The following is a 14,675-nucleotide window of genomic DNA, read 5'->3' on the forward strand; positions in this document are numbered from 1 at the left end:
ATTGCAATTAGGGTTACCAACCTCCAGCTGAGCCCTGGAATTCTCCCAGACTACAGAAAACACTTCCAAAGGAGCAAAAGGTTGCTTCGGAGGGTGGACTGTATGGCCTTGTGCCCCACTGAGATACCTCCCCACGTTCCACCTCCAAATCTCCAGCAATTTTCCAACCCAGAGTTGGCAACCCAGAGGCAATAATAATCAAAGTTGTCATATATCCAGGCATAAACTTCCATATGGTATTGGAAATGGTTCATTACATGGTCGAATACAAAATACGGCAAGACAAAGAGTAATTCACTGTTTTCGTTAGTTTTAACTTTTGCTAAGAAATTTTTTAGGATATGCTGATAATTCTATCTCTATTGAACAGCTTTTGGGTGGAGAGCCAGTTTGGTGTAGTGGTTAAGTGTGCGGACTCTTATCTGGGAGAACCGGGTTTGATTCCCCACTCCTCCACTTGCACCTGCTAGCATGGCCTTGGGTCAGCCATAGCTCTGGCAGAGGTTGTCCTTGAAAGGGCAGCTGCTGTGAGAGCCCTCTCCAGCCCCACCCACCTCACAGAGTGCCTGTTGTTGGGGAGGAAGGTAAAGGAGATTGTGAGCCGCTCTGAGACTCTTCGGAGTGGAGGGCGGGATATAAATCCAATATCTTCTTCTTCTTCTTCTTCTTCCTCCTCTTCTTCTTTTCATTTTGCGTGATTTTGCATCTGATTCTCTGTTGCTTTTGTATTGAATCGTATTGTGTTCTATATTTAAAATAACCTACAAGTTCTTAGATTGATTTTTTCAAACATTGTGATCGTGGTAAACATTTCAACAATAGTGAACATTAACGGTTTGTGTCTTCATTGATTTATTTCCTTCATTTGTGCTCCACCACCTCCCCAGCGGGGACTCAAAATGGCTCACACCATTCTCCGCTCCTCTGGTTTATCCTCAAAACAACTCTGGGAGGTAGGTTAGCCTGAGAGTCGTGTGTTACTGGCCCACGTTTGCCCATTGGGCTCCATGATGCGTCTCTGGAGAAAATGGCCGCTTCCAAGGGTGGACTCTCTGGCATCACATCCCTGCTGAGCTGCCTCTCTAGGCTCCACCTCCAAATCTTCAGGAATTTCCTCACCCCAACACTCTAACCGCATGGTCTCATGATTTGTCTATTAAATAATCAGATGTAAAAATGGACCTGTAGAATAAACAACGTACATCATGTTCTGGCTGTCTTGAGCCTCCCCCCCACCCCTCACACCAGCAGTCACTCTTGGGGGCCCTGTAGTCCCCAGAGTTTCCATGGCTACCTCAAAGCCTGAGGCAGAGTTCTTGAAAACTCTACAAAAATAATGGATTAGGTTTCATACAACCTTAATCTCAATTCTAACACTGTGGTGCCAGGGTGATCTTTTGACTAGGTATGCCAGCTCTGGGTTGGGAAATCTCTGGAGATTTGGGGATGGAGGGTGTGTGTGTGTGCAGAATATGAAGGGAACATAAGAACATAAGAGAAACCATGTTGGATCAGGCCAATGGCCCATCCAGTCCAACACTCTGTGGCCAAAAAACCTCCCCAAGTGCCATCAGATGGTTCACAAGTGGGTCTAGAAGCCCTTCCACTTTGCCCCCCCACCCCACCCCAAGCATTGGAAAAAGTGCATTGGAAAAAGTGCAGAAAAGGGCAACTAGAATGATTAAAGGTTTGGAACACTTTCCCTGTGAAGAAAGGTTAAAACGCTTGGGGCTCTTTAGCTTGGAGAAACGTCGACTGCGGGGTGACATGATAGAGGTTTACAAGATTATGCATGGGATGGAGAAAGTAGAGAAAGAAGTCCTTTTCTCCGTTTCTCACAATACAAGAACTCGTGGGCATTCAATGAAATTGCTGAGCAGACAGGTTAAAATGGATAGAAGGAAGTACTCCTTCACCCAAAGGGTGATTAACATGTGGAATTCACTGCCACAGGAGGTGGTGGTGGCTACAAGCATAGCCAGCTTCAAGAGGGGGTTAGATAAAAATGTGGAGCAGAGGTCCATCAGTGGCTATTAGCCACAGTATAATATATTTTTGGCCACTGTGTGACACAGAGTGTTGGACCGGATGGGCCATTGGCCTGATCCAACATGGCTTCTCTTATGTTCTTTTATGTTTTTAAGCACCAAGAATACAGAGCATCACTGCCCCAGACAGTTCCAATAATATACTGTGGCTAATAGCCACTGCTGGACCTACCTCACAGGGTATCTTTTTTTTGGGGGGGGGGGGGAGGTAAAGGAGATTGAGACCGCTCTGAGGCTGAGATTCAGAGTATAGGGCGGGATATAAATCCAAATCCAATATCTTCTATGTTGCTTATTCTACAGGTTCATTTTTACATCTGCTTATTTAATAGCCAAATCATGAGACCGATTGATTAGAGTATTGGGGTGATCTCTGTAGTCACAGAATTGTCAAATCATACTTGGAATGAACCATAGAGGTCACCTAGTCCAACCCTCTGCTCACTGCAGGATCAGCCTAGCACACCCCTGACAAGTATTCATTCAGCCACTGCTTAAAGATTGCTAGGGAGAGGGAGCTCAACACCTCATAGGGATCTGCTTGCACTGCTGAACTACTTTACTAGGCTTCCCAATCCCCAGGTCCCAGCGGGATCCCCCGGTTTTACAGGCTTCCCCCCACCCCCAGCCAGCTGGCCGGTGGGGGGAAGCCCCGCCCCCACAGTCACCATGTACCTCTAAAGCTCCTGCAGGTTTAGAAACCTGCAAACAGGTCCGTTTTGAAAATGTGTGCCTTTAAAGTTGAGCAGGAAACAGGAAGTGCTTCATAGGGAAGAGTCAGCAGCAGTTTCATCAAAGCACAGACCCTCCATTTGTTTTGCTTTCATTTTCAGAGCAAGTAAAGTTGTGGAGGAACCAGACCCAGTAAGTGTGTGTGAGAGAGAGAGAGGGAGAAGGAGGGGGCAGGGGATTCCACGGTTTGGAGGCCCTCCCCTCACTTTAGAAATCTTTAGAAAGTGGGGTGGGGAGGGAAATGTCTACTGGGCACTCTTATTATTCCCTATGGAGAACGATTCCCATAGGGAATAATGGGGAATTGATCCACAGGTATCTGGAGCTCTGGGGGTGGGGGATGTTCTTTGAGGTAGAGGCACCAGATTTGCGGCATAGCATCTGATGCATTTCCTCAAAACACCCTCCAAGTTTCAAAAGGATTGGACCTGGGGGGCCAATTCTATAAGCCCCCAAAGAAGGTGCCCCTATCCGTCATTATTTCTGATGGAGGGAAGGCATTGAAAAGGTGTGCAGTCCCTTTCAATGTGATGGCCAAATGTTCCAACCTTGCTCATGACTCCACCCCATGTCTCCTGGCCCCACCCCCAAAGTCCCCAGATATTTCTTGAATTGGACTTGGCAACCCTAACTCTTACTTCTAAAAAATTCCTAATATCCAGCCAGTATTTTGCTGCCCATAATTTAAACCCATTATTGTGAGTCCTTTCCTTTGCCACCAACAAGAACAACTTCTTGTGCTTTATGTGATGGCCTTTCAAATACTTTTAGAGACTAATCATACCCCCCTCCCCAACTCCTCTTGCCCATCGTGAACATTCCCAAGTTCCTCCGCCTTTCCTTGCAGGGCTTTGTCTCCAGGCCCCTGGTCATGATCTGTGCTGTGAGACAGAGGCCTTGGGAGCCTGGGAGGCCTATGTAGAAGAAGAAGAAGATATTGGATTTATATCCCGCCCTCCACTCCAAAGAGTCTCAGAGCGGCTCACAATCTCCTTTCCCTTCCTCCCCCACAACAAACACCCTGTGAGGTGGGTGGGGCTGGAGAGGGCTCTCACAACAGCTGCCCTTTCAAGGACAACCTCTGCCAGAGCTCTGGCTGACCCAAGACCATGCTAGCAGGTGCAAGTGGAGCAGTGGGGAATCAAACCCGGTTCTCCCAGATAAGAGTCCACGCACTTAACCACTACACCAAACTGGCTCTCCTATGTAGCAGTAGGGAAAGACAGCCTACAATCCCCAGAATGCTTGGCGCTGGTTTCAGCCCCTCGGCGTCCAAGTAGGCTCTGAGGGGAATTGTTTAAAAGCTCTCTCAGGAGACAAATGCTTGTCTTTCCTCCTGAGCGGTCAAGCAGATAGGACAGCTGCTGTTAGGAGGAAGAGCCTCACTCTGAGGGAGAGAGGGAGCAGGCCAAGGCCTGGGGCCTGACAGACTAGGAACAGTGAAGTCTAGTCGCATTAGGGACTTTATGTTTATTTTCCTTCACTACGTTACTAAAGCACCTTATCTGTTCGCTTCCCCTTTATGGATTTTCCTGTGTAAAATAAACCTTTTTGTTGTTCTTTGTTATTCTGCCTGGTCTATCGTGCCTGTTTTCTTGGCCAAAGCAAGGGAAATCTGAAGGGCTTGGGAGGGTCCTCTGAGCCTTCCCAAGGGACCCTAACTCCAGAGTGATGGCAGTGACAGGCGGCACTCCATCTGGGTCATTTCACCCCTAATCATCTTGGTCATTCTCTTCTGCATCCACATCTCTGTTCCATCCACATCATTTTGAAGTGAGTCTAGAGGTCAGTTGTAATTCTGGGAGCTGTCCAGCCTGCCCTTGACAACCCCCTGTTTTGACAGACCTTTCTTGAAGTTAGCCATCATGAGGCAAAGGTGTGTGGCATTCACCTGTAGTAACTCTCATTCTGAGCAGAGAGGTCACACCAAGTCCCAGGAGCTGCCTCTATTTTGTAAGATAACAGCAAACCAAAATGACCTGGTTACAAATGGCAGTGAGTGGAAATGCTTTTGCCTGCTCATATTTCAGTGTGCTGGAGAACAGATGTACCTCACAAGCCACAGCAGGGTACACGGTGTGTTGAGCTTTATTCTTCTCGCTACTCAAGTGGTGCGGCAATAAGCTCATTGCATGCAATTGTCACGTTGGCGTCTCACAGGCTGTTTGCATCACATTTCCGTTTCATTTTCCTCTTGTTAAACCGAAGGAGTTGGAACAACCAATCCCTTTTCTGAAGGACAGCCCAACGTTTACCTCAAAAGAACAACAACAAAAGTAGTGCCACTTTTGCCCAGCTGTTTTGCTGTTTTAAAATTCCCAGTATCCAAAATGCAGTGCTACTAAGTGTGATGCCACATTATGAAGGGTGAGTTTACTCAGTCAGTATGAATGGCTATCATTTTCTGTTCTGACTATCTGGATTTGGGGCAGGGGGGGTGGGGGCTTTAAAAATGCACTTTTCAAATGTGAATCTTCTCTGAATGGAACCGCTTCACGTTGGGTCTTTTGCTTCATTTACAGCATAGCTCATCTGCCCTTCTAGTCACAAGAGGCCAGTGGCAAGCTGCAAACAGCACCTCCTAGTGACAGAATGTATGGAGATGATGTATGGAGGGGGAAATCCTTGGGAATGCAGGAGGAAAATTGAGCCATAGGGCAGCATTTCCTTGAGGTCCTGTTCTTTCAAGACTTGCAGTGTTCAGTAAAATCTGTTTTTGTTGCACACCTCAGTCTCCTGTAGCACCACATTGGGAAGTCTGAAGAAACAAACATTACAAATTGGCCAGCTTTTTTAATAGTTATCAAAGGAATGCAAAGAATAACACTCAATAAGTGTGTTCTAAGCCCTCTCCAAAGAGAAGTCAAAGCAGCAAAGACAAGCCGTGCCCTCACCCCTGGCTCTAATATTGCCGACTCCAGGCTGGGAAATGCCATAGAGTCCACCCTCCACACTGCCATTTTCTTCCAGGGAACTGATCTCCCTTCCTCCCCCTCAACAGACACCCTGTGAGGTGGGTGGGGCTGAGAGGGCTCTCACAGCAACTGCCCTTTCAAGGACAACCTCTGCCAGAGCTCTGGCTGACCCAAGGCCATTCCAGCAGGTGCAAGTGGAGGAGTGGGGAATCAAACCCGATTCTCCCAGATAAGAGTCCGCACATTTAACCACTATATCAAACCGGCTCTCCGGTTTGGTGTAGCCAGCCCGACTGTAGCCAGCCCGACTGTAAAGAGGCGCAGAGTGCTGTGAGAATCTCTTTGGGACCATAGAAAGCTGGTGACAAATGGAGGAAGCTTCCAAAGGCAGGTTGAGGGCCCTGAAAGGGGTGATCAGGTTGGTTGCCACGTGGGTTAAGGGTGCTCAGTGATGGACTTCTCATATAAATACTGCTGGGTCTTTATTGAGGGGGAAGGAAGGGGGAGTGCTTCATCTTGGCCCAGTTAACCTGCTTCACAGAGTTGTCATGAGACTAAAACAGGAAGGGGAGAAACCGTGAGCCTTGCCCTGAGTTTTTCAGAGAAAGGTTGGGTGAAAAATGCACTTTCAATCCACGTCCAGTGCACTTTAGCAATCGTTTGTGAGTGGATTTTACAGTTTCACACAGTAACGTTGCAAAGTGTGTTAGAGGTGGAAAGTTCATTATACAGCATGTGTGCAAATGTCTGCTGAAAAGGACAGCCGTTTTCAGGTGTCTCTTGGTCCATGAGGACATGTGTCTTACTTAGCCGGAGAGCCAGTTTGGTATAGTGGTTAAGTGTGAGGACTCTTCTCTGGGAGAACCGGGTTTGATTCCTCACTCCTCCACTTGCACCTGCTGGAATGGCCTTGGGTCAGCCATAGCTCTGGCAGAGGTTGTCCTTGAAAGGCAGCTTCTGTGAGAGCCCTCTCAGCCCCACCCACCTCACATGGTGTCTGTTGTGAGGGAGGAAGGGAAAGGAGATTGTAGGCCACTCTGAGACTCTGTCCTTGAAAGGGCAGCTGCTGGGAGAGCCCTCTCCAGCCCCACCCACCTCACAGGGTGTCTGTTGTGGGGGAGGATGGTAAAGGAGATTGTGAGCCGCTCTGAGACTCTTCGGAGTGGAGGGCGGGATATAAATCCAATATCTTCATCTACCTCACAGGGTGTCTGTTGTGGGGGAGGAAGGTAAAGGAGATTGTGAGCCACTCTGAGACTCTTCGGAGTGGAGGGCGGGATATAAATCCAATATCTTCATCTTCTTCTTCTTAGCAAGTTGGTCCAACTCTTTCCTATTCCTTTTTCAACCCCATTCTCCACCTTGGAATGCAGAAGCTGCTGGCTCTAAGAAACCACTGCGACATAATTATGCTGATTTCAGAGGAAAAGCCCCTGCTCTCTCTAACCAAATGGAAGCTCAATGCCTGACTTTCCGCTCTGCTGAATAATACTGCTGTTATTTCATTCTGAGATAATATTATACAGCTCAGCAGAATGCAAAACAAATGACTGCTCTTCCCGTCAGCTGTGTTCTCAGTATAGTTCGGGGGGAAAGGCAAAGTGGTTCCAATATTACTTCTCATCTAAGTAATTTTTATTATTCAATACCTAGAAGTTTTAGGTGCTTTATTACCAAACTATGTAAGAACTTTTAACTATGAAATATTCCTTTTACTTGTATGTCAGGATTAGGCTTCTCGCTCTGGCTCAATTTTATAGTCCTCTGACTCTTCTTCAGCCTTTGTGACCACTAGGTATAGCTTCGGTTTTGGTTTCCGTCATCAGTTCTCCCCTAAATTCTGCACAGAAGATAAATCTGATGGAAGCTTGAAATGCTCCATTATTGACCAAAGGGTATAATCTGGCATCTTTCTATACATTGCTGGAGACGCAAAGGAGAAGAGGACCACTTCTGACACCATTTATTGCTCTTTTTGGTTGTAAGGCAGTACTCTCAGGTTCATACAGCAGGTTAATTTATTAACAAGAAGGTACAAAGGTGGGAACAACTAGTTTCAGAACAAAGGAGCTCATATCATTGATACTTCTGGCCAACAGACTGTACTGACTAAGCACAGTGTTCCCTCTAAGCTGAGTTATTGTGAGATAGCTTACAGTTCCTTAGCCTCTGGCTCACACATTTTTGTCTTAGCCCAGGAAGGATGGCCCCAGAGCACACGAATTTATTGCACTGGCTCACAGTAGCTCATGAAGTAGCTCACAAAGTAGAATTTTTGCTCAAAAGACTCTGCAGTTTAGAGGGAGCATTGTCTACCCCGTGAGACTAAGCCAACTCATATCAACATTGGAGGGATTCAAATTGTTCCTTTTATGTGCACAATAAATAGACTACTTACTGCCGCTGTATATTTTTATCCCAACCTTTCTCCAAAGTGCTCAAGAGAGAGTACATGACTCCCCCACTTTTACCCTCCCAACATTCCTATGGAGTAGGCCAAGAGGTAATCTCTGACCCAAGTAATCCAGCATAGAGTTGTCAGCCAAGTGAGGAATGAAAGCTGGCATCACTCCAATGGCACAACATCACTTCCACCACAAATGTGGAAGGGATGTTATTGAGCCAAAACAATGCTGTAGGATTCTGCTGAAACTCTGTAGTTTCACCATAAAGTTTCAATGGAATCCTAGAATGTCACCTCAATGTGAAGACAACACTTCCGTGCTTGCACCAGAAGTGACCTTGTACCATTGGAGCCATGCACTGTAGTAAGAGCTCCATTGCTGGACAGGGAAGAGCTTGAACTCAGCTCTGCCCCGTTTTAAGTTCTCCACCCTGCTGGCATTAATAATAATAATAATAATAATAATAATAATAATAATAATAATAATAATAATAATAATAATAATAATAATAATAATAATAATAATTTTTATTTTTGTATCCCGCCCTCGCCCGCCAAAGGCAGGCTCAGGGCGGCTAACAGGCATGGTAAGTACCATGGTACAATAAAATACAATAAAATACAATCATTACTATAAACAGTTACTATAAACAGTTAAATAAATTAAGTTACATTCATAAATTAAACTAGAACTTAGATACAAGAGAAAACCATTCTGATTTATCATTTAAAGTGCTACATTCAGAGTGTGTATAGAATGGCTTGCTGTCACATCTCGGGCTTCATCCAAAAGCGAGCTGAAAGAGGGCGGTTTTGCAAGCCCTGCGAAACTGGTTTAGCTCTCGCAGGGCTCGCACCTCCTCTGGTAGTTGATTCCACCATTGGGGAGCCATTGTTGAGAAGGCTTGCTCCCTCGTTGATTTCAATCTAGCCTCCCTTAGTCCAGCGATTTTTAAAAGGTTTTGAGAACTAGATCTCAGTGCTCTCTGAGGAACATATGATGACTATGGGAGTCATAACAGTTTTTCTCATGCTTTTCAAAGGTGAAGTCTTGTCTAAAGTGACTGTAGAGTATGCTCTGAGCAGTTGTCTTTTAATTGGTGTCGACAGGATAGACAGTGATCTGCTGTGGTTCACAGCTTGTGCAATAAAAATCTTTACTGACTGGTTGACTTTTTGTGTAGGTCCCCACTCTGATGATGGACACTCAGTTTTCAGAATTCACCCCCGACATCACCCCTATCATGCTGGCGGCTCACACCAACAACTACGAAATCATCAAGCTGCTAGTCCAAAGACGGGTCACAATCCCGCGCCCGCACCAGATCAGATGCAACTGTGTGGAATGCGTCTCCAGTTCTGAGGTGGACAGCCTGAGGCATTCCAGGTCGAGGCTGAACATTTACAAAGCTTTGGCCAGCCCATCCTTGATTGCCTTATCTAGCGAAGACCCTATCCTGACAGCCTTCCGGCTGGGCTGGGAACTGAAGGAGCTCAGCAAGGTGGAGAACGAGTTCAAGGCGGAGTACGAGGAGCTTTCGCAGCAGTGCAAGCGCTTCGCTAAGGACCTTCTGGATCAGGCCCGAAGCTCCAGGGAGTTGGAGATCATTCTGAACCACAGGGATGATCAGAGCGAGGAGCTGGACCCCCAAAAATGTCATGATTTGGCAAAGCTAAAGGTAGCAATAAAGTATCACCAGAAAGAGGTAAGGGCTGCTTTTTTTGGGGGGGGGGGTGGAATTGAGGGTTAGACAGAAGTGATAGAAATGTCTTTGCTAGAGTGTATTACCAGAAGCAGAGTGCTGGAGATCTAGAGATTATGACTTCCTTGAGCAGAAGTCTTTTTCTCATGGAGGGGTGTCTTCTGTGACATAGGGATGGATTTCCTTGAGTAAAAATATTCTCATGGAGGGATGTCTTCTGTAATGTAGGGATGGACTTCCTTGAGTAGAAGTCTTCTCATGGAGGGATGTCTTCTGTGAGCAAATATATATATTGGGGTCCAACCCATGCTCTCAATCCATTCCATAATGGGTGTAAATATGCATGTGTGAGTATGTGGGTACACCACCCAGTTTTATTTTAATACCAGTCAAATGCTCATTATAGGTGGTGTGTGACTATGTCCATCTGCTGCAAGGATCCCTGGGAGGTGTGAATACATCATGCACTCTCCTTTAGTATTGCCCTCCCCATTGACCAGTATGAGATGTAGAGGGCAGCTTTCAACCTCAGTGCACCTGTGTCTACAAATGGGGCACTTTTCCTCACAGGACTGAATGGCGGACATTATGGTATTCAAGGGAAAGTGATGAGGTTCATTAAGGGATACCTCTGGGGTGGAGGTGAAACCTGTCTCTTGCCCCCGGTGACCCCAGCATCTGGAGCATGGAATAGAACAAAATGGGTTTTCCTCTTCCCAATTGTGGTACGCTTGTTTTTATTTTTATATAGCCGAATGGGAGCCAGTGAAAAAAGCCATGCCTTCCCCTATTTGCATAACCACACCCTTTGATTTGCATAATTCTATGTTGGTTACGATACACAAGAAGATTGTAGGAATCAGCTTGCGTACCAAGAGAGAATGGGTGATTCTGCTCAGATTTATTTGCCACCAATTCCAAATAGTAGGGTTGCCACCTCTGGCTTGGGGAAATTCCTGGAAGTTTGGAGGTGGAGCCTGGAGAAGGTGAAGGGGAGGGAGGGAAGGAGGAAAGAGCAGCTCAGTGGGGAAGTGATTCCATAGAGGTCACTCTTTGAAGCTGCCATTTCCTCCGAGGGAACTGACCTCTCTAGTCTGAAGAGCAGTTGTAATTCTGTGAGAACTCCAGACCCCACCAGGAGGCTGGCAACCTGGCCAAATTGAAATGTTGGGTGCTTGGAGCCGTCACAGTCAAAACAGGGTGGAAATACAGCTGCCAGCTGCGCGGCTTTGATTTAACTGAGCTGCCAAGGAGGACTGCCGGCCTAGTGCTGGGGGCCACTCATCTCTCGCCCCCGTGATGGATGGAGCTTGCAAAATGGAAGGCATTTGTGGCACATTTCGTTTTATAAGGAACCTTCAGTGCTGATGGGACTCTGATGGCTGAATAATCTCCTTCTCTGCAGACTGGAGTTTGTCATCAAGATGCAGGAGCCTTTCATTTTGACAGCCAACCAAGCTCAATCCCCCGATTGAGTGTGGCTCTTCAGCAGGCCGCCTTCGCTTATTGAGACGGAATCCGTTTCCCACCCAAGCGGCGGGGTAGCAGGGAGTCTATGTATCCAGGGCTTTTTTTGTAGATGAAGCCCAGCAGGAACTCATTTGCATATTAGGCCACACCCCCTGGCACTAGGGTTCCTAAGTCCATCCCCAGAAATATCTGGGGACTTTGGGGGTGGAGCCAGGAGACTTTGGGGGTGGAGCCAGGAGACTTTGGGGGTGGAGCCAGGAGACACTGGGGTGGAGCTAGGGGGGAGGAGGGTAAACGACGAGCCCCGGCCTGCCTCCACGTCCCCGGCCCGCCTCCACGTCCCCGGCCCACCTCCACCCCCCCCTCCGCTTCCACCCCAGAAGCGGAGCGGGCAAGGCGGCAGCGGCGCGGCGGCCTCTTCTCCGCTCGCCATGGCTGCTCCTCCAAGATGGGCTCATCTGAGCCCATCTTGGAGGAGCAGCCACGGCGAGCGGAGAAGAGGCCGCCGCTGCCGCCTTGCCCGCTCCGCTTCTGGGGTGGAAGCGGAGGGGGGGGTGGAGGCGGGCCGGGGACGTGGCGAGCCGCGAGTCCAGGTCCTAGAAGGGCCCGAATTCGCGGCTCGCCATGCTCCTGGCCTGCCTCGCCCTCCCCTGCGCTGCTGCCGCCTCTTGGCTGCTCCTCTGAGATGGGCTCAGCCTGGGCTAATCTCGGAGGAGCAGCTGCGGTGGGAGGAGAGGGGGCAGCAGCGGCGCGGCGGCCTCGCCGGCTCCAGGATGCGGCGGCTCGCCATGCTCCCCGGCGCCGTTTCCACCCCCTCCCCCTGCTTCCGTTTTTTGGGGGAGCGGGGGAAGAGGGTGGAAATCCTGGGGTCCCCCGCCAGGGCGGGAGGGTTGGGAAGCCTACCTGGCACCAGGCCTGCCAGAACTGTGTTCCTGTGTGATCCTGCTCAAAACAAACACTGCATATGACTGCTGGTCTTTGGGGGCTGGTGGCATGGAGATCTCTTTGAATGTGGGACTGTGAGCATGAGTCCTGGCAGAAGGGGGGAAGGACGGGCCATCCATGAAGGGGGAAGTCCTTGTCCCGGGGAAGCTGTCACCGAAGGCAGCGGTCTAGGTCAGAGATCCCGAATATTTTTGAGCCTGCCTGCGCCTTTCAAATTCTGACACAGCATGGTGGGCATAGCTACGAAAGGGCTACCGCAGGTTACCTTCAGTCCCACAGTAAAGGTCTTTGTGCTGTGATAGTAGCTGCTGCTGGACCAACATTTTTAAAAAATCAAATTATGGCCCATCAGCAGCCTTGCTGGGCAAAAGCCTCATCTGCCCACGCCAGTTTGGTGTAGTGGTTAAGTGTGCGGGCTCTTCTCTGGGAGAACCGGGTTGGATTCCCCACTCCTCCACTTGCACCTGCTGGAATGGCCTTGGGTCAGCCATAGCTCTGGCAGAGGTTATCCTTGAAAGGGCAGCTGCTGTGAGAGCCCTCTCCAGCTCCACCCACCTCACAGGGTGTCTGTTGTGGGGGAGGAAGGTAAAGGAGATTGTGAGCCCCTCTGAGACTCTTCAGAGTGGAGGGCGGGATATAAATCCAGTGTCTTCATCTACCTCACAGGGTGTCTGTTGTGGGGGAGGAAGGTAAAGGAGATTGTGAGCCCCTCTGAGACTCTTCAGAGTGGAGGGCGGGATATAAATCCAATATCTTCATCTACCTCACAGGGTGTCTGTTATGGGGGAGGAAGGGAAAGGAGATTGTGAGCCGCTCTGAGACTCTCCGGAGTGGAGGGCGGGATATAAATCCAATATCTTCCTCTACCTCACAGGGTGTCTGTTGTGGGGGAGGAAGGGAAAGGAGATTGTGAGCCGCTCTGAGACTCTTCGGAGTGGAGGGCGGGATATAAATCCAATATCTTCATCTACCTCACAGGGTGTCTGTTGTGGGGGAGGAAGGGAAAGGAGATTGTGAGCCGCTCTGAGACTCTTCGGAGTGGAGGGCGGGATATAAATCCAATATCTTCATCTACCTCACAGGGTGTCTGTTGTGGGGGAGGAAGGGAAAGGAGATTGTGAGCTGCTCTGAGACTCTTCGGAGTGGAGGACGGGATATAAATCCAATATCTTCATCTACCTCACAGGGTGTCTGTTGTGGGGGAGGAAGGGAAAGGAGATGCTTCATGCTTCACTGTGCAAAAATATCAGCAGCATTTTTTTTTTTTTTGAAACGTGCAAAACTACTCTGAGATTTGGGTGGGAAGGTCTGCCAGTGATGTTATAGGCATTAGCCCACAGGTGCTCAACAGAACAGGTCTTCTCTTGTTCAGACTGAGCCTAAAGTTGTTGTTGTTTTTTACTCCAAAGCTTACCTTGAGAGACAAAAACATACAGCTTTTTGGAGCGCAGTGGTTCTTGCAGTTTTAGGTCTGTCTTCATTCCCAGGCTGTGTACCATTTGGAGTCTTGGGTACACAGGGCTTTTCCACATCAGCAAGCAAGTTCGATTGCATTTCAGGTTTCACATGCACTGGGATGTGCAGATTATTCATATCCCGATCTCCCACTACTGCATTTGATCTTCATACTACAGAGATCCGTCCCACTGGAGAAAATGGCTGCTTTGGAGAGTGGACTGTATGGCCTTATACCCTGCTGAGGTTTATTTATTTTTATTTTATTTGGTAGGCTTATATTTTGCCGTTTCCCGAAAACAAGCTCAGGGCGGATTGCAACATACCATAATAACAATAAGAAAACCTACAGATCAAAGTTAAAACACTACATTAAAATTAAAGAGTAAATCAATAAGACAGTAAATAGAGTGAGGCAGGGAGGGCACTTCATAGAGGTTTACAAGATGATGCATGGGATGGAGAAGGTGGAGAAAGAAGTCCTTTTCTCCCTTGCTCACAATACAAGAACTCGTGGGCATTCAATGAAATTGCTGAGGAGTCGGGTTAGAACGGATAAAAGGAAGTACTTCTTCACCCAAAGGGTGATTAACATGTGGAATTCACTGCCACAGGGGGTGGGGGCGGCTACAAGCATTGCCAGCTTCAAGAGGGGGTTAGATAAAAATATGGAGCAGAGGTCCATCAGTGGCTATTAGCCACAGTGTGTGTGTATGTGTGTGTGTGTGTATATATATATATATATATAAATTATTGGCCACTGTGTGATACAGAGTGTTGAACTGGATGGGCCGTTGGCCTGATCCAACATGGCTTCTCTTATGTTCTTCTGTGACTCAGAGTGTTGGACTGGATGGGCCACTGGCCTGACCCAACATGGCTTCTCTTATGTGACACAGAGTGTTGGACTGGATGGGCCATTGGCCTGATCCAACATGGCTTCTCTTATGTTCTTATGTTCATACGGGTAAACAGTTATAGGCCCAGATTAAATGATGGTAGT

At 48.1% G+C, this 14,675-nt stretch overlaps 1 protein-coding gene across 1 annotated transcript in view; it reads left to right on the forward strand.

Annotated features, from left to right (window-relative positions):
* The window catches only part of TRPC5 (transient receptor potential cation channel subfamily C member 5), a 222,750-nt gene that overhangs the window by 67,948 nt on the left and 140,127 nt on the right, over positions 1 to 14,675 (forward strand). Inside the window, 1 exon segment of the mRNA XM_060249986.1 lies at positions 9,284 to 9,805. Within this exon segment, the coding sequence (XP_060105969.1) occupies positions 9,284 to 9,805 (522 nt within the window).

Source organism: Heteronotia binoei, chromosome 11, assembly GCF_032191835.1.
Source record: "Heteronotia binoei isolate CCM8104 ecotype False Entrance Well chromosome 11, APGP_CSIRO_Hbin_v1, whole genome shotgun sequence".
In the NCBI taxonomy this organism is placed as follows: Eukaryota; Metazoa; Chordata; class Lepidosauria; order Squamata; family Gekkonidae; genus Heteronotia; species Heteronotia binoei.